Below are 24,473 nucleotides of genomic sequence, written 5' to 3' on the forward strand. Positions count from 1 at the left end.
AATCTGAGATTCTGCACTCTGTAGAAAACAATTGTACTTGGATGCTTCTGCTGTTACTAACACAAGCTTTTCATAAAATAAATACCTCCAGCTGCTTTTTCTTTCCTGCTGGGACTACCAATACACTCCACCAGCTGCTGTAGATTTTGAAACAGATACATCGCCAGGAACTGGATCACAGCAGTTTATATAACCCAGGCTAACGGACACGAGGGGACCGAACCTTCACTCACAGCCACCTATGGTCATAATTATCTGCTCATATGGATGTGCCCTCTGCGGCTCTCCTGCTAATTAAACAGCAGTTTGCGTCGTTCATCAAAAGAATTGGACTAGTACAGCAACTAGGGTCATTAAAACAAGTTTCAGCTGAAACAGGTGTGCAGAATGGTTTGCAAATAAGGCTGAACCTGTACACAAGCGTAGAATTGCTCGGGCTTTGTAGGAGGAGGTCAGATTTCAGCAGCAAAGCTGCGCTCCAGAAGCGCACAGTGCCCTGCGCACGCAGCGTTGCTTGAACTTACCGCTGGCAGCGTTTGGCAAAATGCCGAGGTACCAGCGAAAGGCTGCAGTGGACTGCGATACAGCGGATCGCTTGTGTCCTTCAGGGCATGAGCTACAGCCTTATTTAGATTCACAGAAGTTCTCCGTTTCCCCTTTTGAGATGGCAAGGCCTCAGTTCAGTGCAGGTTTCAAGCCAGTCCTGAAACAACGTGGACTTCAACTTCAGCTGCTTATGGTAAGCACGTAGGGTAAAAAGTGTCCCACTGCCACACAAATTGGAAGCAGGAGTGCTCTTTGCCCTCATTATGCCTCTCCACTGCTCTGCTGTGGCTGTAATGACAGATAAAGGGCATGTACTGACAGGCCTCAACTGGAATAAAAATTCCTTTCTGGGCCACAGGAGAGTTGGTGATATTATGCCCCTTCTACCTCCCTGCTTCAGTACTGCAATAGGAAAAAGGAAATGAGAGAGGAAAAAAAAAGTACTCACAATTAAAAACAGCTCTTTGATAGTAAGGAGGATATCCTCTTGGGAACATACCTGGTGACTGGAGGCACAAAACATGTTATTAAAAAAAAAAAAAAAAAAAAATAGTGCCCAGGTCCCCTGTGAGCACTAACCTCCCAGCTCTCTGTAAAGGCACAGAGAGAGATGGATCGTAACTGTGAGAGGGACCTGTGTTTACATTTCCTATTATCATCTTCATTTAATTATCCTCCTTCTATACTACCTGGGCAAGAACTAGGAAGGAAATGAAGCAATGAGACAATTGAAAACACCTTTCTAGTTTAGTCTTTTCTTCTACTTACATCATCTCAGGCTCTTCTTTCTTTCTTTTTTTTTCCAAGGCACTTTTCTCTAAGAAATCAGAAATCACTTCAAAACACCAGCAGTTGGAACGTGGCAATTTCTACCTTTACGATCCATGTTTGTCACTGCGTGACAGTGCTCTGCTACTTCACGATGGTTTACTTTGAGGCCGTAGAGGTGCTACCACCCTGAAGTCTTCCTAGATGTCTGCAGATGAGGGTGCTGGAGAGACAGCTGGTAGAAGAGGGTCTCCATCTGACACAGCGGGTTGTAATCAGCTGGAAAACCACTGGTCAAGCAGAGAAGCACCTCAACTCAGAGGGCTTATGAAGGAAGAAGTACCCAGTGAAGCACCATCACCTTCTGCTTGGCCAGTGGCTAACACTGGAGCAATGAATTTCTGCGTCACTAGGACATGATTTATTAGTCACGAAAGTTGTGTTATATTTTTATTGTCTTCACAGATAAATCAGACCAGCAAGACATCTGTAACCATACACACAAAATATTTATCAAAACAATTAACATTACAAATCTCCTTTTAAAATAATTTATTTCACCGATTTATTTTTAAATGGTACTGTCTTACAACATACATTATTCAACAAAGATGTGCTGAACGGACTCTAAAATAAGAAACACTTAAATTAAGCAACTGTCTCCGATTAGAATTTCTGTTTCACCCACATCCTAACTTGTAAACGTTTGCTGGAATACGCTTCTGTTGTAGGCTTCATTTTTGTGCTTACAAAAACAGCATCAAGTTTCCAGATGTTGAAAAGAAAAAAAAAAATTATCGTACGGTAAGTATGCGTTCAGTTCAACAGACAAGGCAACCAAATGATTCTGTCGTTAACGTTAGCATCGTGTATATTTTAGTTCACTGCACTAACATTTAAACTAAAACTTCAAACCACGTAATCTTTTAAGTGACTAACATTTAAAAGGCAAGCAGTAATATCCTGAAAGCTTACAAAGGACATCAGCACACAGCTAAGAGAGGGTATCATTCGACAAAGGCTGCGGATGTGTGTATGGCTGCTTTTTTTTGTACGAAGCCCACCTGCAGACAGGGCAGCAGTGTCGCCCACCGGCCAGCCACATCACGATGCAATTCTGGTGGAACACGTGGCCGCACGGCAAGCCCATGAGCAGACAACCGTTTGCAAAATTTTCTAGACACACAACGCATTCCGTACAGTGCAACATCTCAGAGGGCCAGGCTGACCAGTCTGGCTCCACGTCACCTGCGGCGCTGCACGAGCCGTAGGATCTCGCTTTCCGTTCACATGGCTCGCGATGACAATATTTATTGGCACATGAACAGGTCTCAGCACTGCACCGAGGCTCTCCTTCACCGCGCCTACGAAACGCGGTTAGCTCATCGTCCTCCGAGACTTCTTTTTCACTACTGAAGACCTCTTTGTTTTCACTGTCAGAGTCACTTTCGCTGTCTTGAAAGGTTTCCAGCGTTTCCTCATCAGGGTGGACACCCAGGCATTTGAACCTCCACATGGGTAAGTTTTTTATGTAATCGGTTGGTATCAGGGGGTGAAGCCAGAGATCGGGGAAGGCCAACCGCTCTAAGAACAAATCTGGGTCTTCATCCCAATCCGAGTCAAAAGGAAAGTGTTGAAAAGAAGCAATAGGATGAAACAAGTAGCTGGTGTACCAGTCCCACAGGCTTGACAGCCACTCCAGATTATTAGCATTTACTTCATCGGTGTTGTTATTGCGTCTTCTTTTCTTCTCAAAGTAGTCAATTAGTAAACCATGACCAAGGTACGTGCTGAGGAAGAGGGCTGGATGCGAAGAGTAGAACATCCAATCAGCTCTTACCCAAGAAGCCAAAGTAGTTGTGTTAGAGTACCTGAATAGTTTCAAACTGTACTCGTAAAAGCTGTCTAAGTAGGGTAGTTGCAAAAAACCTAACACAGGTAGCCAGGAAATAATTAATAATGAATTATACGTCCCTAAAGTGCTTATAAGAACCACAAAACGCTTTATAGTAGCGCCTTGTGTAATAAACAGGTCCATCCAAGCCATCAGATTAACCAAAACTAAGCTTAAAACAAATAAATCATTAACTTCTGGCTGTAACGAGCGCAAAAAGGAATCCATGGCACGTAGTGATATAAATTCACCAGTTTTGTTTCCATACCTGTAAATCCCCTCGGGAGTCCTAAGTATGTAGGATGGTGTCTTGAAGACACCAATTTCTGCCATGTAACTTTTATTGTCCCAGTTTTCCACGTTCACAAAAATAAACTCTACTCTTCCAGTAAACTTTACACTTAGTGCAGAGAAGAACGCTGGCGGCTGGTCGAGGTCGGCAAACAGGTATATTTTCACGCGGTACTGGTCACTTTTGTTCCATTCTTCTTTTAAATGTTCGGAGTCGTAGATGGTTTTGATCCGAGAAGCGGCATGGGCTGTGATCCATTTGAAAATGTGCTCCACTTCGATTTTGCGCCCGCTGTATTCCTTAAGCATTACTTTTCCCTTGGAGGTACTGGTTTGCGGAACCGACATAATGAGAGTGGATTTCAGCCAACCCCTCCTCCTGCAGTATCTGCAAAGAAAATGGCAAGTTAGATTGCAGAGTTTCACACCCCTGGAGCTGCAGTCCTTAAATTTCTGTTATGAGTCCAAAAATGAGACGTGCTGAGCCCCTGGGAGTCTTTACATGTAACAGCAGGAAATATGAGCACCCAATATTCTCTGGCAAAGTGTATTTATTCTTACAACACATCTGCTATCTATCTTACAGAAATGTTGTAACGAGATATGTATTTATAACCCAGAAGAGGAACAGTGTTAATTTTCATGGCTTATTGTACTAAACAAGGCTATACAGTCATTCATGCTCTGCAACTGGATTTGAAAAATACGCAAGCTGACTCTTCACGATCAAGCTTTAGTATTAGAAACTATTTTTCCTTGGCCTTCCAGCCAAGAAGAGAACCACTACGGTGTAACTCAACATCCCACAGCTTTCCTGAGCCTGCAGGTAACTTTCCTAGTGCTTCCTTCTCTCCTAGTTTTGCCAAGCAGCAGTGGGGTGAAGTTAACAAGACACAGGTCTGCTTGCAGTTGCTTTAACGAGGCTGACAAATGTCCTCTTCCTGCTGGGGCCATTTTGGAAGGACGCAGACAGGTTAAGAAGCGTGGTGAGAGAGCGCACCACAGAACCAGCGGAGGAGGAAGCAGACACACGCTGCCGGATGATTTGGGCTAAAAGAACACCTCTGCTGTCTGGCAGGCAGTCTGAGATGGGATGAACTCCAAATCCATAACTAAAAGAAGAGACTCCTCAAGGCTGAACCCTGAGTCATGATCCAGACCCCAGTAACTATGAGACGAGCCTGGTGACTCAGAAGATCCCTTCTCTCATTAATCCTTTTGTATCAGCATCATTATGCCACTCAATTTATCTAGTTCTCCTTTTGGCAAATGTCTGGCAAGTTTCAACAATCAAAACATTACAGAGCAGCAACAAGCACGGAAACTGTCTCTGAGAACCCTGCGCATTGAAATAGGGGCCATCAGCCTCATTCACCAGCCATCGTACCTGCACCCTCTCTGGTTTTGGTCTGTCAACATTTATTTAGACAATCACAACTCCTGATCTCAGGAACCTGAGCATAACATTTTTAGAAGGAGCCATAAGCTATCGCTCTACTAATGAAGGTATCCTGACTACTGAGTGTGCGGTGTTCTTCTGAATGTCAGCTGCAACCTGATCAAAGCTATTCACGAGGGTTTACTCAACAAAACATTTCTTCTGTCACAAAAAAATGAATTAATTGAGAACATAATATTTGATCATAACATTAAGACTAGTTAGGAGCTATGCAAAGAGAAACACTGCCAAATTTTTAAGATGTTCAAATACCAGTGTTTTGATTATACAAGATGATTTTGCATAAGCACTCCAAAGTCTAAGAATTTTCCCTTATGATTAACTTTGAGATTTCTGTAAACACTTAGGACTTAAGCTGTGTAAGATATGTGCGTATCGTACATAGTACTGGAATTCTACACAGAGTTTCCTGTTGTGTGAAGCAAATGCTTCCAACAAAATGTTAAAAAAAAAAAAAATCTTTTTACAGCAGCACAGATTATTAATAGCTTATTTGGCTCTGCTCTTCTTCCTTGTTCAAAAACTTATGCAAACAACAGTGAATCGTGCATAGCGCACTGTGTGTTGTCAAAGGGTGTGTGCCAGTTTATATATAAACATACGCACATTTGTCCCGGAACAGGATTTGTCAGTAACCCTGAGAAGCAGGCACTGTTTGCAAGGTACATGCTAACCTGTGTTTCTCCTTTCCAGATGGCAAAATAACAGCTCTACAACTGATACCGTTCTCTTACATGGGATATAATTTTTTTTTTTTTTTTTTCAGCTTTGTCCTAAGCAGGCAAGTCCTAATGCTTGGACTGTAAGGCCACATTCTTCTATCCATTCCCTTCCATTTCTACATTACACTCCATGTAGTCTAATAATGTATTTCCCACAGGATGCTTTAGGAAGCTGCAGATCTGGGTTTATGATGCCGATAAATAATGTCATGGAGAATTCTGAACAGGCTTTAGTAGAGATAAAAACATGAATAAAGCCGCCTTCTGTCACAGCTACTTTTACAACACAGCAAGCCCTGCTGCCAGAACACAGCTGAGCCTTAAGATATTATTTGGATTTATATAATCCTTTATGAATATACCTGGGGTCACTGGAACAGTTAAAAGTGCCCGTACGTATTCCAAATCTTGATACTTTCTTCACCATTTTCTCCCAGTGGACTTTACCCACCAGTGGGCTTCTGTCGTTTGCGATGACCTATTGCCAAAAGGAAATAATAATTTAGTATCACAGTAAGTTTGCTTCCTGAAATAAAGGGCAAGTTTCATCAAAACAGTGATCTGGTCACCCTTGATACTGTTTTCCCCTTCTCTTCAAACACACAATATGTATGTACAACTGGTAGTCACACTAAGAGAGTGAAGCTCTAAGACAGAAATTCAGCTTCTGCAGAAAGAGAAAAGTGCATCATCATTTTAAGTACCTGTTAAGACAGTAAAATCAGTGGTAGTTAACAAAAACCTTGGGAAAGTAACAAAGCTATCATTAACCAGGTCATAGTACGGGAGAAAGGAAGAGGGTGCAGCGGGTTCCTCTTCTTCACAGTAAAAAAAAAAAAGACCCTTAGTTTATTACCATTCTCCACAAGAAGTTACAACATACCAAAGACATGTTGTCTCAGAGCAAGTAAAGTGGGTTAGAACGTATGTAGCTGGTACTAGATTAGACTGCCAAACCCCACTTCTGAGCAGTGCAAACCAGAGATTTAACTCCCAGATAATGCCTAAAAATCTTGACACCTTCCAGCTTTGCCAGTGACTCACTCTGTAACTTTACGTGACTGTTCCACCAACTGCAGTGTCCTACCTGCCATTTCAGGATGATAATTCACTGTGATATATCGCAAGGTCTAATTTGTTCTAACCTAGTGTATTACAGCAGTACTTCAGGTTACCTAGATGTAAGCTTCTGCAGACACAAAGGACAAAGAATAACCACTCGTCCTCTGACTTATAACTGCACAGAGAAGGAAAAAAATAAAAATTAAAAAAAAAATAAAAATCTGCCTGCCTGCGGTTGACAGGTAATTTTTGAATGACATGACTGATCATGCATTATTCCATGAGCCATCGCAGTTTCTATTTTTGAAATGCCTCACATGCTTCTGCAGGCTGACTGGCAACCGCTTAAAATACATTTTTAAATTAAGTTTTGAAACTTCCATTTGTTAGGTATTTGTTTACCCACCATTAAACTTCTCCCAATCGTCTGACTTAATAACCTGAAATGTCAGCTTTGCTCTGGAAGTTAGGTTGTCACCGTGATTAACGGTTCTCTACATACAGGCTCATACACAGAGCTGGAAAGTGTGCCTGGCCTTTGAGACTCAAAAAAAAGAAAAAAAAAAAAAATTACCTGCTTTGTGTAACTAGCATCACCTCAGAAACTAAAAATAAGAGAATTCACTACACAGAATGTTCTGTATAGGGAAACAAAGGTAAACTGAAGTTACAGATTACACTCTCAATCCACTGAGCACAACATGTTTAAATAAAACCAGAGGTGAACATCTAAATAAGAATCCTTCAAGTTACTCTCAAAACACACACCCTACACAGAAAAGCCTTTTTGATTAGCTAAACATAACCTTCAAGCACTGGGACAACCAGCAAGGGAAATCTGCTGTGCTGTTGAGGCTTCTTTACATCACGCGGTATAACTGTGACAATTACTTTGGATATTTTCAACTTCTTCCTTTCACGAATTTCACCTAAAGGAGACCATCTGGCTGTTTGCACTGGTGGATTTTTTAATATCAGTTTAATTACCTTCCTATTAAAAAAAAAAAAAAAAAAAAGTATTTCCTCTTGGGGAAAGTTATTTATGCTGTAGGACAACAACAGAACTAGCAGTTTGCATTTGGTAACTAGGTAGAGAGAACCCTACTATGGTTATGCACACTGAAGCTTTGTAAAATTTCTTGAGCTCATGCCTTTTTTATGTCATTATGGCAAAAATAACCCCAAATAAACATGCCCATTGCAGCTGCTCCTTGCAGACAACACCCACTTACAACACTGGGAGTTCACCAGACAGAGGCAAGGGTTTGTATTTTGGAAAGCAATCCTCATCTCTGTGGGTGTCGGAATCTGAGAAAATACTGCAGGTTAAGCAATCACAATGTAATTCAGTTTAAATTCAAGATAACTTGTAACAGATTTTATTTAAGAAGTGTGAATTTTGATAAGCTAAGCAATTTAGCTGAAAAACCTGTGACTGAGGAGACCAGGAATTTGAATGTGGAAGAGGCCTGGAAGTTCTTCAAGTCCAAGGTGTAAAAACTATCAGGATTTTTATACTTCAAGCAAGGGGAATAAAAGTTGTCAGGTCCTGCACTTCTTCCTACCAAGCACTTCCAAAAAGATGTTAGAAATAGTTTGAGAATCTACAAGGATTAAAAAAAAAAAAAGGTCAAAAGGAAGAGCTAGCAAATAAAGCTATGAGAGAAATGAAAAAAATGTAAGAAAAAAAAAAAAAAGAGCAATTCAAGTTAGAGCATACAAAGAATATTACAAGCTGCACCAAAAGGTTTTTCAGCCGTATGAATAAGAATAGAACAGGTGGGAAAGCAGCAGGATCACCATCCAATGAAGACAGGATAGAAATGTAATAGAATTTTCTTTTTAAAATGAAATTAATGCTCTGACTCAGTTTTCAATGAAGAGGAGATGGCTGGCCACGGGCAGGTTAGCGAGTTGATGGGAAGAGACTGTATCACTTGAAGATGGAAACAAAACTCGAGTAACTTCATGCACTTAAATCAGAGCAAGCAGGTAATCTCCATCCGAGAACTGCAATACAACAAGCTCACAAAGTCACAGATGAATGTGTGAAGATTTCTTATAAACCCCTGTCAGACTAATTTACATTTTGACAGGAGAATAACGAGTTAGTAACTATATTTAAGAGCAATTAAAAAAATTATCCCACTAGTTTGATCTCAACAGTATGCAAAACTGTAGAAAAAATGTAAAGGTGCAGAGACGGCTGAATTTTCCATTCCTTTCCTGGAATTACCAAAGATGTATCCTTCCCGATTAAGTTGAGAGTTCAAAATCTATCCTTTCCTGCAGGAAAAGAACCAAGTTTCAAGAGAAGGGGAATGTAGTACGCTGTCTGTAGTTTGGCAGAGTATCATGTGTTGTGCCATGTGGAAAATTTTAATGAGAATTGGAGATAAGCTTTTATACCGAGTTAAAAAAAAAAAAAAGTTTTCAAGTGAGTGAGAAATTGGCTAAGGCAAGAAAACATCAAAAGATGTTTTTTTTCTTCAGAAAGGTGCTAACAGAGTTAATAGATTTACCTTAGAGCTCAGTTCAGCACATATTCCTATTAATGCCCTTCCCGCAGAAACTTGAAGCCTCCCAAAACCATTTGTAGATGACATAAAATTGGGAAGCACATCTATGTACAAAAAGAGGATTATGACACTGTACAGGAAGAGCGGCTCCAATCTTGTAATGCAAAGTGTCAGAAATGAAACTGAGTCCAGTAATGAACAGGACACGCGGGGAGCTCATCAGTTAGAAACAGCGATGGGAGGAAAAGCTTGGGTCTATTAGTTGATCCAAAAGGAAGCACGAGCCATCAGTATTAACAGGCTGTGAAATAAGCAAAGCCCAGGATATATTACGCCTGACGAAACAAACTGGTTGACTGATCTTATGTACTGGGAGTAGTGGGGTAGACATCAGGAGTCAGTGAAGCTAAAGGGCGATGTCAATTTAAGCGCAATAGGAACGAATTAGCCATGAATCTGCTTAGGCCAGACGTTGGATAGGGGTTTCCAAGAAGCAGGGAACAGTCAATATGAGTATTACACTCTGACAACAATTTAAGAAAGACAGTAAGCCATTTTATAAACACATTTTCCACAGCCTAGCAGAGAGCTGAACTCGCTCATCAAGACCGTCCCTTTCAGTCATGTGCTCTATTTCATTTTGAAGAAATAAAGACAAAGCTTACAGAAGAAGGTATCTTTTATGAGATCAGCTAGCACAGCTGGGAAACAAACACCACATTTAGAGGAACACACACCCTTCAAGCTCCTCTTATTATTAGCTATGTTCATGATCTGCAAAATGTCGTATGTCAGAGTGACAAGACAATGAAGATAACTGAATTAATCCATTAATCATCTTAATGGACTAAGAAAATCCAACAGGATCAAAATAACCCTGCCATTTAACAATCCCACATCACGGAATCGATCTTTTCCCTAATCCACACCTAACCCAGGCCAGAGGACTGGCTCTAACTGCAGGATCTGAATGACTGTCTTTCCTCTATATATGAATTACCAGCTTCTTTAGTGGAAGAAGATGCTGGAGAGAAGGCCAAGCCCTCACTGAACATTCATCCACAAGCTCTCTTTGAAGTCTCAGGTCCAAAATTCCTCATACTCCATCTGTGAATTTGGTAGGAGTACACAGGATGTCAAAAGGTCAGGAGATTCTCAACCATCAACACTGCAATACTGCAAGTTAGTTATTCTGCCAAGATGTGCAAAGTAAAAATGGAATCACATGTTGTGATTGTTTTGTTTCCATAAATACCTAAAAAGGTGGCTTCCAGGAACCACAGAAAACAAAATAGAATTCATCTCAGGACATGCAATACTGAAATCATCAAAATCCTGATTATCTCAGGCATTTGCATGGGTAGCTTTTGCATTGGAAGAGCTCTTCTGACTTTAAATGAGACAGAACTGTCCCAAAAGAGGCCAATCGAGAATGTAATTAATAGAATGATTTTGAGCAGAAAGTTAAAATAGTTATGACATTAAAGAAGCAAACAGACTTTAAGAGCAAATACCCCAGAGACAGAAAGATACACAAACTTGGAAAAATAGGACAATGCAGCAAGGCACTTTGTCTCTCTTGCTTAATCCAAACCAAAAGTCTCGTAGGTAGATGCCTAGGTATCACAATGTCTACTTCAAAACTGTCATTGATGCAGTTGCTTCTTCATTTCCCGGTTATGATTAAGGATTTTTAAAAAATTTGTTTTATGAAACACGCATTCTTAAAATACCAGTAAAAGATGGGTCAGAATTGAAGTGGCTCAAGGAGACACTGCTGCTGGTGAAAGTTTGCCGTAGCAATGCGATGTGCAAAGACAGATTCCTGCTCTGGTACTCCAGCAGTACTTGAACACAACGTGACAGTAGCCTTATTTGAGCACTCTCCTATTTTCTCTTCATTTAAACCAGATATTCTTCAATCCCTTTCAAGACAGGTATGTAAAGATTTTGGAACAGGTCACTTAACAAGACTTGTCTCAGTAAATTTTGAAGCTCACTCACAACTAAAAATGTATCACAAGGTATGAGAACGCAAGTCAGAGATCGACAAATGCAGAACAAACAACACTTCATGGTATTTCAGCTCTCATTATTTTAACCAATTCTAGCTCCTTCAACTCTTTTCTCTGCTTTCTCTTATGGTAAAGGTATACAGAGGAACGGATCATACTAACCATTCGATGCATAAGAAGAATTACAGCATGATGAGGGAAAGAGCTTACAGATATCCTCATAGCAAAGATACTGAAGTAGGATTAACCGGTATTTTTTTAATGGGCAATAATCCCTACAATCTACCGTGCACAAGACCAGGTACATTTCATCTGAAATGAAAACACCGCTCTTAACAAGTTGCCTCCACTCCAGCAGCTTGCAGGAAGCCAAATACTTTGCAGACCACAAAGGGTAACTTCCTGCAGAACCTGAACACCCTTGACAGATAGCTTTTTTTAAAGAGGAGATTTTAAAATCGGCCCTTAAAACTAGTTATTACTGCTTCTAACAGCCTCAGGAATCGAAAGTAACCTCAGTGACACTGAAGGGAAAAACATCTTGATGAACTGTCTACTTCACACGTCTGACAGCCCTTATGCCTTGCTAGTTTGATTAACAGTCATTCCATTGGTGTTTGTTACATTGCACCAGAGATGGGAATACCACTAAAAAAAAGAACTCAAAGCAGAAAGCAAGAATTGTGAGATCATCACAATACAGCAGAAGCTGCAAGCGAAGTGATGTGCATGTGGTTTTTATATATATATTTTTGTGATGGAAAAATATTCACATTGGCAGCATCTCTCAGCCTTTATGGGATAAAAGTGTGTGCCACAAAAGGAAGAGAAAACTGTATCCAAACGAAAGTGCCAAAGGAAGCGCAGGCATTATCTAAGCTGGAATTTGGCCAGGATACCAGGTGTCAGGCACACCTGCTCATACCAAGAGCATACAATTCTGAATACGCGTGAATACTCAAAACTTGGTTTTACCGCTTTGCCACGAAGACAACAACTCCAAGTGCTCATCAACTCTGGGCACTAGGGCACTGTGACAGGCTTTAAACCATCAAGAAGAACAAAACCTATTAAATAAGAGACACCATTTCCTGCTGCACATACACACGTACAGGTCGTTCTCTCAGGAGCGGTCAGTCCTCACCCGGCCTCAGCAGGTCAGTCTCTGCGTGAAGGAGTACAGACACGTGAAGCGGAAAAAACTGCATGATTTTGCCAAAGGCAAAGCTGATTTCTGACTTACTTAACGAACTGGCAAGGTTGTATGTATGCAAGAATTGTCAGTCTGGTTCAGCAGTTTCCAGTTTGAGGTATCTAGACCCCTGGAGCTCCAGGAGCTCCTCCACAGTGCCCGCAGAGGGTAAATAAGCAAATGAAGCCTGACTTTACTGTAGAGTCTGTGCACTTGCTGGAGGATTTTTAGGGATACACAAAGGTTCAAAAACCCATGTCTATTAATTAAGCTTATTATGTGCTTTTCGTAGAACCCTTTATAATGAACAGCTATGTTGCAAGCTATCTTACCACAAATAAAACCAGAATAATAAATATTTGGACAATTGCCATTTAGAAATACAATTAATTATAAATGGACTGGTGAGTTAGTTATTAGAAGCATGGCAAAAAGCCCACTTATTCAAGATAACGTCAGTAAGTTTCTACATGACTGTCTGTACTTTCATGACTTCTGAGACATCTCACTCTGTTTGTTATTCGGCGTTGTGCTGATGAAGCTGAATTTCCGCATAGTCGCTCTTTCCTAAGAACTCACAACTGGTTCAGGGATCCATCCATAGGGATTAAAGATGTCTGGAGATGTTGTGCTTTTCTCTTCTGAGAAAGAGACCGTGAGAAATTAGATCAAAACTGGCAAAGACAGAAGACTACATGCATCACAGCATGCAAAAACTAAAAGCCTCAAAATTAGGTGTAGTTTCTGAAGGGAGGCGGGGTGATCCATGCACCAATCTGAACGGCTCAGTTAAACTGTCAGTTAAGTCAGAGGCTGAGAATAAATGAGCTTCTGTCATGAATTAACACAGATATCCAGGCAATATGAGAACTATTACATTCTAGTTGATGGTATTCTGCACCCTTGACTGGATATGAAGACTCTCAAGAAGGATACTGAAAGTTAGAATCGGGCGTCCTACGGTAAATGATCCTGAAGGGCTACTGGAACAGACACAAATACTGACCGATGTATTTTGAAAGAATTGAGTGTTTCTACTTAATTTCCTTGTAGTGAGAACAACTGACCCTCTGGCAAAATCAAAAAAAGCAAATACAAAAACTACTCATCCTACATGCAAGCTGAAAAAAAGAAAGAAGAAACAAACCACCACCAAAATCCTGTAGGCACATCCCTTGCTCTGTGGCTACACCACTTGAACAAGAAGCTGAGATGCAGAACAGACTGCAGCATTTTATATCCATAATAATGTCCTTAGCAATTCTACCAGACACGATCAAAATGCTTGTTCTCTTGCTTCTATGGCAGGAAGAAAGTTCCTTTTACTTCTCTCTACCGCTATGTTACTTTTAAAGTAAAAATACACATCAGTTCAGATTTTAACTTCATTTTTATCTGTAGAGCATTTACTGTATGTTTGTTAAAAGTCATAATGACTACAATATTGTTGGATGTGACAGGCTCCTAGACACTAACCAGAGAGCATGAGCCATAGCAGAGTCTGGAAAGGCCAGAACGTGACGTGTTACTCCTCTACCAACAAGAGGAGCAGCTCTAGAAACTACCACTCATCCTTGCCAGCCAAAGAAGTGCACAGCAGCAGGTGGCAAGCGAGAAGAAGGGCATAAAAGGAAAGGTGATGAGATCATGAGCTAATAGGAGAGAGAACACGCGGCTGTCTGTGGCTCTACAGAAGCTCCACACAGGAGCACAGGGCACCTGTGAACAACTACACTGGTAAAAAAATTACCTCTGAGCCTGGATGCTTTGCATGTGGATTTCCAGAAAATAAAGAAAAAAAGCCACAAAACACTGTTTCCCTGTGTATGGACTTTGACTTTCTTCAAGGAATTCATCTTGCTGGCTGCACATGAAAAATTCATATCCAAATTTGTGTCAAACATATCAAGAAATAACTGTTTCCTCTTTTTCCTTTGGTTCTCTGCAGACCGTGATGGCTATCACATTACCAGCCTGCGCCACCCCAGAAATTTCCTTTACATGCACTGAAGAATAAAAATCACCTTCAAAGTCCCCATCCTCCCATACATCATCATCAAGTCTTCAAAACCAACTCAACCAACAGCCACCGTGCTAGCTGAGCCTCTCCCTCTACTGCTTTCCAGCAGCCTCCATGGAACAGAGATTCAGAGTAAGGATCCTGAAATGGATCTGGAGATCCTTTCTGCTTCCCAGCTGGTAGCAACAACAGAGGAGGGGAATGGTCCGACCTTGTCTGCTGTCACCAAACCCATCCACGAGGCATCCTCGCTCTCACGCTGTCCTCTGCCTAAGCACCGAGCTGATTAATCAGCTGTGAAGTTTCCACAGGATGCTTAATGGTAAAGGAGAATGGGCAAAGGAGGGTAATCAAGAATTAGAACAGGGAAGTGATGATAAAAAACAGCTCTACGTGGACAAGATCTAAGAAAAGGGCATGGGAAAACCTGTGAAAGGACACGAAGAATTGTGTGACGACAACAGGAGTTATCCAAACAGCAGTTATGGTGGGGAAGGGAGCAATAGAAAACTCAAAGTGATGAAAACTCGAAAGGCAGGAATGAAAAAAAGGAATTTGACATGTCTAGTGGTTTTTATTGTGGAGAAACAAATAGCGTTCAGCAAGTAAATTATTCAGTAAATTCCACTATTTTTTTTTTCCACAGCTATTGTGACTAATTGAATAGCTGTGCAAATATTCCCAGAATGATGACAACATTCATCACACTAGAGATATCAAAATGCAGCCTATCTGATCTGCTATTATGAAGCTAGTTGAAAATATATTACGATGAAAATTCTGCAAGCAACAGACAACGGAGAACTACCATATTTTACTCTTTCGAGCTGCATGGGGAGGAGGGAAAGTTTTTCATAGCATATTCATGCTCGTATTTGTCAACTAGCTTGAAGATTGTAAACTTCAACACTCACTCTCTGCTTGAAGAATCCCGCTCTGTATGATTTAAACCTGAAACTTAGATTCAATAAACTCCAAATATATCTTTCCCAAAACACAAATGCCATTTCAACTGTGAAGGTAATCTGTCCTTTCATTGTCTATTTTAGGGTGAGATCTGATGTAGTGATAATGCAAGTCTAATAACAGGAAGTCATTAAATCTTCATAATCTATTTAAATAGAAAACATGAAGTCAGGAGACCAGCCAAACCAGACAGAAGAGCTTTCAACTGAACAATTAGTTGTCTGGTGCAGAATTCTGATTGCCTGATGTGGCTGTTAGCCTGATGCGTCTTAAAAAAATCTCTTATCAATAGAGAAGTTGACGCAGAAAAGCATTTTTACATTTTGGTCTAGGTTACTTATGTTCTCAAGAGCGATGATTTCAGAATCCTGTTTGCAAAGTCTTTCTTTCTTTTCCTAAATGTTCTCCTATTCTCATGCAGCCCTGGGGAAGCACACTCTAAATTCAGCGGGCCCAAAACGTTTGGGAGAAGGTTAGCTTTAAGTTACTGGGATCAGTTGCAGAAACAGCACACTGAGATCTTCCCTTTGTAAAGAGGCAACAGAGATTTGTAAAGTGCTCCACGGCCCTTAGATACACAAAAACCTAAACTGGTTGGGTCTGAGCATGTAGTGCAACCAGAAGGAAGAGCAGCACCAGAGGCACCTCTCCTGTGCCAGCTGGAAGCATCTATATATACTCAGTGCACCTACTTCACACGTTACACAAGCTCTTACCATACCAGGGACAAGCACTTGCATAGCCTGTGTGCTGAAGTGTCTGCTGCTTTGCTTGTTTTCTGCTTCTAAAGTACCTGGATTTCAAAAAGCAATCCAAAGAATAACAGGTTTTTTCTTCCTTTCTGTATAGGAACTCTGTCACTTCCAGCCTTTCTTGGTTTTTTGAACAGATTTATTCCTTATCATCTCCCTGACGTAGCTTATCTCTGTCACCATCTCTCTGTTACACATTTTTACTATTAGTTAACTACCCTCATAAACTCCTTTGAAACACATTTTGGATGCGATGAACATATAAAACCAAATGATCAAATTGCTATACCTGTACCAGCCAGATCCCATCTTTCGTGTCTTCTACCAGCTCGTAGAAGTGCATCTCACCACTGAAGTTTGTACTGGAAACTGATTCAGAGGCCTCTTCCTCCTTGAGAGCAGAATAAAGCTCTCCTTCCATGAGGTCTCCTGAAAGAGAGACAATTGGATAAAGTCAATTAAAATGGCACTCAAGAAAAATCACTTCATAAATTCCAGTAACAGTTTGTTGTGAAAATCATCTAAGCCTCGCTCTCTGAAAATAACAATATTGTGTGGCTGAGAGTAATTTTTGTGTATCTTTGCTTTCATTTCACAGGATAGTAATTTTGTAGCAACTAACTTCTTAATTCTGATAATTCAAACAGAATTCCAAAATTTCAATCAATAATTTTGTACCAAAAACCATGTTGATTGTCCCACTACAAGAATCTCAGACAAAATAATTTAGCTGTTGGCTTCTGTTTGCAAAGTTGGAAAAACTTCCCATGAACTCCAATCCTGGTGACGTAAGGAGTTCACAGTAAAATCATCTGATAATGTGTCCTTTATAATCTCGTTTCCTTCTTACGTTTTGTTTCACAATCATTACGAACGCTGTTAATGACAACTAGCATTCTAGTAACTGATCTACTAAGCCTGGAGAAATTAAATCTTGTCTAAAAAAGCTGCTTCTTTCAACATAGAAAATAAAAAAAAAGTGTTACAGCTGAAAGTCTTTCCAAAAGTATTCATAGAATTTAGGAAAAAAAAAAATAAATCACAGAAAAATGCTGCAAAGCCTGTTGGTATGCGAAGTGTTTCCATGACATTTGAAGAAGCCGGTTAATACAGTTTGTTTGGAGTTAAACACTTCCCTGCAGCATTTGCAACCCAAACACCATGACATCATGGAAGTACCTGACAACCAAGGAGTGAAAGTGATTGGAAGCAAAAGTGAAATTACATAATGCTTTTTACTGTTGGAGCAGCAAAGTGAATAAACATAAATAAACAATGAACAACAAAAACAAATTGGATTTGAATGCCCAGCATTAATATAAATTATTTAAAGAGTTAGCATTTTTCAGGTTATGGCACTCACTATATTCATCCAAATCCTTCTCTTTTTCTGTCCAGACACGTAAGCCCCTCACGGCCTGTCCTGATCACTGGGATTTCTCTCTCTCCTGGACCAGCAGCCCTTCGATCATCGATTTAAAAGCAGCTACTCACATTTTCCTGCTTGGCTGGCACTACAGATATTACATCAGCCCCATCTCCCAGTCCTCGGGGCCAGCTCCAGGCCAGCATCCTCACTTTCACGCCACTCCTGCTGCTCCTTCCGTCTCCATCGCTGTCCGTCCTTCGCTGTTCATCACCCTCAAATGTCCACCTCCTTCACCTGGTTTTCCCTGCTCCTGAAATGCCTCCCTGCCTTTTCCCAAGCTGTTTTTTTTTTTTTTTTGTACGTAGGATCTACTTCTGCTCCTCTTCTGTAAAACCACCGCATCCCTCAGTACCCGTCCCTCCTGCTGTAACCTCCCCGCTCTCCTCAGTACCCGCCTAGATTGCAATACCGGTAATAAAACCGAGAAACGTGTAGGGAGAGGAATAGATGGACAAAAAAAAAAAAAAAAGCCGGCCCCAGCTGTAAATAGTAACCCACGGCACATACTGGGATTCTTTCCTCCTCGTTTTTCACGGTGGATGACATTCGCTGCCATACGTGCGACCACCGCCTCGCCACCCCGACCCCAAGGGCCCACGCAACGGTAACTCCGCAGGAAGAGCCATCGCCGGGTGACCCGTCCGTCCCGGCGAGGCCTTCCCTCCACGCAGCCTCTTCGGGCTTAGAACGCCGCGGAGCTTTTTCACGTCACCGTCCCCGAGCTTCCCCCCGGGGCCTTCCTCCATTTCACCGCCCCGGCCTCTCGGGCTTCGGTGGGGGGAAGCCGGTTGGCTCCCCAGATCCAGCCCTGCGAAGGCCCGTGGGTGCGGGAAGCAGAGCCTGGGTCTCCGTCTCAAGGGCGTGGGAAGCCCACGCGAGGGGTCACCGGGGATCTTCTTCCCCACGCAGGGGCGGCGGGGGACCGACCTCTCGCTCCCCACGCGTGGGTGACCGGGGAAAGCTCCTCGTACCTGACTTCTCCACCAGCTCCCGCACATCTTTCTTCTCGGGCAAGCCCGAATGTCCCAACCCTCGGCACTCCAGGATGGTCCGCAGCTTCCTGAAGCTCAGAGCCACCGGATCCACCAGCTGCGTGGCGAGGAAACCGCTCTCGTACCACGCCACGGCCTCGAAGACCCTGGCCAGGACGAAGAGCGCCAGGAAGTAGAGGAGCAAACAGCACAGCTTCACCCACATCTTCCCGCCGCGGGGCCGGGGATGGCCGAGCCGTGGGCCGGGGAAGGGAAGGGAGCGGAGCGGGGGCTGTCAGCGCCGCGGGGCCGCGGCCCCCCCGCCTCCCTCCCGCCGCTGTCCCCGCCCCGGCGGAGCCGCGGCCGCCGGCGGAGCCATAACAAGTGACGTCGGCGGGGGGGGGGTGGGGGGGGGACGCACCCGGAACGGCCCCGCCCCGTGCCCGCCCGCCCCCCCCCCGGCACCCCGCGTTCCCCGGTGATTCAGCACCGCGGGCCCGACCCCGCGGCCCCCGCACCCGGGTTTGGAGTTGGCGGCTGCGTTTGCTGCAAAGAAAAAAAAAAAAAATAATAAAATAAATATCAATACCGCGGGTATCGGTTACCGGGGTGATCCAAATCCCACGCGCACCCCCATCGAGGATTTTCATGAGAAGAAAAATATTTACACAGGCGGAATGGAGTCCATGTGCTTGGAAGGTTTTAAGACAGTTTATTTGGATTCGTAGAATCACAGAATGGTTTGGGTTGGAAGGGCCACCCAGCCCAACCCCCCTGCCAGGAGCAGGGACATCTCCAACCAGATCAGGTTGCTCAGAGCCCCGGCCAACCTGGCCTGGAATGTTTCCAGGGATGGGGCATCCACCACCTCTCTGGGCATCCTGTGCCAGTGTCCCACCACCCTCACAATGAAGAATTTATTCCTTGTGTCTGATCTAAACCTACCCTCTCCCAGTTTAAAGCCATCACCCCTTGTCCTGTCACTACACACCCTTGTCAAAAGGCCAGTTTTCTTGTAGGGCCCCTTTAGGTACTGGAAAGCTAAAAAAAACCCTTCAGTCTGCTACAAAAAAACATACTAAAATCAAGCTTTGTCTTTGAGACAAAGGCTCTCCTCTGAAGGAAACTCAACATTTCTTTTGTATGTTTAGTTATTTTAAGAATCCATAGTTTGTCTGAAAATTGCCAGCTCATACAGATGAGCACAAAAATAGCATAGCGTAAGTTTAAAAACACTGACAACCCCCCAGGGTGTACACGCTGAAGTACTTCTGTACTATTGAATTTCAAAAAGACACATTAATATTGACCTGCAGAAAGCACTTAAGTGGCCGTGCTCCCCAAAGCCTTTAAAAACACAATTACAGGGTTCTCAGCGTGCTGATATGATTTACAAAGGAGGAAAAAAAAAAAACAACAACAACAACCCAGGTTCAGCTCATTTTATTTTGCAAGTTAGCGCGCAGCCGCTATGGCCTCTTTGAGACAGAAAATCATGACACTGTTTTCTTCAGCAGCGGGCTCATTTTGTTTCTTGAAAGGGGACGAGTAGAGGGGTGGCAAAAGGAGCTGCTGACTACTGTCATGCCTCCCACTGAGAGTCATATAAAACTTTATTCTCCTGAATTTTTAAATGGTAAAGATTAAAGGTGGACTGCAAAACCCAGCTGTGCTGATGCTGCTCGATTAAACACAAAGGGATTTCAGCAGCTCAGTTGGGTTTGCGGCGAGCCTCGGGCGGGAGGTCCAGCTGGGACAGAACGTACCGGAGGCACAGTCCGGAGAAGGAGTTTGCGGGAGGCTGGGCTGAAGTGCTGCTCTCTCCTTCAAAGCCGCTGCAGTTTGGCAAACTACCCCTTCAACAGATCCGGGCCCATCTCCCTAATGAGAAAGTGGCAAAGCGTCAATAAGACGAATCCTTTCCCCTTGGCAAAAAGAGGAGAGTGGTTTTGTTAGTGCAGCTGGCAGAGCCAAGGGACTCAATAAAACACACACTTACCATCACCTACCGTTAGAGCCAGCGGCAGGCTCTCCCCGAGCCCTGCAAACACACCCCAGGAACACAGTTCTTCTTCAGAAGCTTTGTGAGGGCCCACCTCCTTTGTTACACGTGCAAGGAGTCGCCTGATTTCTCTACCTTTTCTTTCAAGTGAGCAGCTCCAGCGTATGCGAAGTGATGGGTGGGAGGAAGAGATGGGAGATGGTGTTTGAAAAGGAACCTTCTATATTTAATTTCAGTTAGAAAACATACCGTGAGGTTTTGTTGGGGTTTTTTAATTTGTTTATAATGAGCGCTGCAGACCCTTCTCCATCCAATCCCCTTGTTTCTCTCCTGTTTGGGGATGCCCTTGCTTCCCTCGTCAGGATAGCACCCAGCAACAATTACGCCTCTACGCTCACAGCTAAACTATTTGCAACACCAACTGCTGGGGAGGCTGTCACCAGTATGTCATTTCCTAATGCTCACGGGCTGAGTTAAATCAATTCTTAACATGCACCAGTGGTAGCTGATGACGAGTCGCTCGCAGAGATGAAGCCAATCATCTGCCAAAACTCAAACCCCTGAAGTCGTTTCCAGAAAGTAAAAATGATGTTTCAAACCACTACTGGAAACCCCCCAGGACAACAAAAAAGCAAAGCAGCTACCAACACAGAAGCATCCAGGCAATGAGATGGGACAGGGGCAGAGCTGCAAATGAAGAGCAGGGACGGCGGGTGATCGGTTGACCGAAGGCCTGGCACAGAAAACCTAAACCGATGCGGTTCCTCTCCCAGGCTCTCTGGTCCTCTTTTTCCTCCCTACCTTTACATCCCTGATTTATTAAGCTGATTCTACTGGAAGTGGTTATATTTTCTAGATACAGCCGTCATTTGTTGGTTTCCAGTTGCAGCTCAGAGCGTCTTTGACATGTCACCTGCAAACAATTTTTCAGGGAGTTTTAATTATCTGGAAAATCTAAATATCTTAACAGTGAATTAAAATTCATTTAGGCTGAAAACAGAGATGACACATGCTGACATTTTTAAAGACCCCAGGATTAACCCAACCTAATTAACAACATTACACAGTCATCACTCAATCAGTCCTGTGCTCACGGAGCAAATATTACAAATGTGAAGAGAATGAAGAACATAAATTCCACCTTTAAATAAAAACCCGAAGCGAGGACCTGCTTTTAAACAATTTTGGCAGCAAAAATATTTTACTATGATTTACGAGAGAACAAGACCAAATCCTGAGAACTGGGACAGCCATCTTTTCTTGTCAGCCAGCCAAACCCGAAGTCTCTACTGCCCGTTGATAAATGGCACGGATTCCCTCTCCTATGAGCAGTTGCTGACTGCGCAGCCTGGGAATACGGACAATAATCCACTTTCCAGACTTCTGGAGGGAATATTAAGAAAAGTATTGTAATTTTGAAGACAGTCAAACCGAGGACTGAAAGTCTTAATTCAATCCCTTACCATGTTAAAATATTGTCATGCCCTTTTTTTGGGACAGTTTTAATATTGCCGTATATCAAGAAAAAATTCAGCAAACTAGTATTTAAACTACCTGAAATTCAGTTTTCCTAAGAGCCAGACAACTCTGTAAGTACAATTGCTAGGAGGTCACTAAGACAGAGTCTCTTGATGTACTTTTTAAGCAACACAGGTGCATTTCAACACATTTTTATGCATTATACGAACTTGTGACTACTTGTCATTATCTGGTATTTATTCAATAAAACAACAACCCCGTCCGAGAGTCTCAAAGCGAGATGACAGCAGCCCAGACACTATTGTGTTTTACACAGAGGAATTTTAAATCAGGTGTTTCCTACTATCTACAAGGAGCCAAACAGAAGTAGATTTAATATAGAGGTGTTATTCTGCAATACAACGGCCAGAAATTGACACCTCAGCTAAAGCAGCGGCTGTTTGGGTGAGGCAGTCCCCGTGGGGTTTGCGGTGGTGCAGGCAGTAATTCAGGTTGGACAGGACCTGAGGAGGATGTGAAGTCCAACCTCCTGCTCAAAGCAGGGTCAGCTGCGACACCAGAGCAGGTTGCTCAGGGCTTTATGCAGTTTATGGTAGTCCCCCCTTCCTCTCCTGTGGCAATTTTCCTTCCCTACAAACGTGCAGTGGCCAACAGCACAGAAATGTGCATCAATCAAGGCCAAAACAACTTACAGGAGCAGAGCAGATTAATTAAAGCTTGAAATAGAAGACTTCGTTTTTTTTTTTTCTTAGGCAGGTTTTATGTGTGTTGGTTTTTTTTTTGTTTTTTTTTTTCCTAACAGTGAAAAAACTGTTACAAACTGTACACCAGGTGAAACCCCACCAGCAGTACTGTGTCCAGCTCTGGAGCCCCCAACATCAGAAGGACATGGACCTGTTGGAGAGGGTCCAGAGGAGGCCACAAAGATGATGAGAGGGCTGGAGCACCTCTCTTATGAGGACAGGCTGAGAGAGTTGGGGCTGTTCAGCCTGGAGAAGAGGAGGCTCCGGGGAGACCTTAGAGCAGCCTTCCAGTACCTCAGGGGGGCTGCAGGAAAGATGGGGAGAGGCTCTTCAGTAGGACCTGTTGCGATAGGATGAGGGGTAATGGTTTCAAAATAGAGGGAGGTAGATTTAGATTGGATATTAGGAAAAAAAAATTTATGGTGGTGGAACACTGGCACAGGTTGCCTAGAGAGGTGGTGGATGCCCCATCCCTGGACACATGCAAGGCCAGGCTGGATGAGGCTGTGAGCAACCTGATCTGGTTGGAGATGTCCCTGCTCCTTGCAGGGGGGTTGGACTGGATGACCTTTGACGGTCCCGCTCCCAAACTATTCTGTGAAAAACTGTTTGTTGCCCCTTGAAGGGCTCTGTTTAATGACAAAAAAAAAAAAAAGAGAGACCTTGCTTGTGGTAAAGAACTTAACAAATAAACCACTGTGGTAATGACCTAAGAAATGAGATGCATTCAAACATCATCTGTTATTACATCAAGAGCAAGAATACAAACAAAAGCAGCAGTTTGGCCCTAAATCGGACAGAATGAGAGAGACTTGTAAGCACCTACACAAGTCCTGTATTCTTAGAATGCAGATTTCTTGATTTTCTTGTCCTGTTCCAGCTATATGGGCACAGATGAAGCAACGCTGTCCTAGACTCAGACCAAATGCTGGTTTTGCAGTCAAATTTGTCCAAGTTTATTAGGAGCTTTGTACTGTGCTACAGAAAACACGAAGTTGTATCTGGCTTGTGCTGCTACTTCCAAACACCAAAGCTGGAGTATGTTAAGCAAGTGGTATTCGAGACATTTATTTCAAGCACACTTTTACAAGACCCTCGCCAGCCAGACACACTTCAGTCTGTAAGTCAACACAAAACTCGAGAGGAAGTTTACCGACCAAGTTAACAACCTAATGACAGCGTAAATGTTCCGTTTCCGGCACGCCAGGCTTCTTGACGCAGCCCTGAGTCTGTTTAAAGCCGCTCTCCGGTATGTACTTGTGAAACGTGTGGGGCAGCTGCCTCCCCCAGCCTGGCTGGACGTGAACCCCCGCCTACCCCCGGTGCCACCCGACTGCGCGGAGCCCTCCGCCGGCCGGGGGTTTTACCTCAGCGCTCACACTACACCCACCCCGTCGGCCCTGAGAGCGAGAGGAGCCGCCCCGGCCCCCCGAGGCCTCCCGCGGGCCCGGGACAGCCGCGGAACCGCCAGCCCCGGCCCGGCCGCGCCGCCTCCCCGTCGCCATGGCAACAGGCCCCCCTCTCAGGCCCCAGCTCTTAGCTGCCTACCTTCCTGCCTGAGCCGGTAACACCTGAAGGATCTCCTAATCTCCCCACTGCCAAGCCCCATGGGCCTCCTCACTGAAAAACCTAAAGCACAGCGC

At 43.3% G+C, this 24,473-nt stretch overlaps 1 protein-coding gene across 3 annotated transcripts; it reads right to left on the minus strand.

The window, feature by feature from the left end:
- Nucleotides 1-1,751: 1,751 nt before the first annotated feature.
- On the minus strand, nt 1,752-18,955 carry RNF103 (ring finger protein 103). 3 transcript variants are annotated; one of them, XM_086747553.1, is made up of 5 exons: nt 18,607-18,955; nt 16,496-16,635; nt 6,043-6,158; nt 3,477-3,887; nt 2,939-3,117 (listed from the first exon to the last, which is right to left on the minus strand). In XM_086747553.1, exons 1-5 carry the CDS (start codon nt 18,830-18,832, stop codon nt 3,075-3,077), a joined length of 936 nt encoding a protein of 311 aa, XP_086603679.1. In that variant the 5' UTR covers nt 18,833-18,955; the 3' UTR covers nt 2,939-3,074. The 3 variants fall into 3 exon arrangements, with proteins under 3 accessions (XP_086603677.1, XP_086603678.1, XP_086603679.1); XM_086747551.1 differs by having other exon boundaries at nt 1,752-3,887; nt 18,607-18,950; XM_086747552.1 differs by having other exon boundaries at nt 1,752-3,887; nt 17,701-18,746.
- Nucleotides 18,956-24,473: the final 5,518 nt, after the last annotated feature.

This window comes from Chlamydotis macqueenii, chromosome 4 (genome assembly GCF_036417535.1).
Source record: "Chlamydotis macqueenii isolate bChlMac1 chromosome 4, bChlMac1.mat, whole genome shotgun sequence".
NCBI lineage: Eukaryota > Metazoa > Chordata > Aves > Otidiformes > Otididae > Chlamydotis > Chlamydotis macqueenii.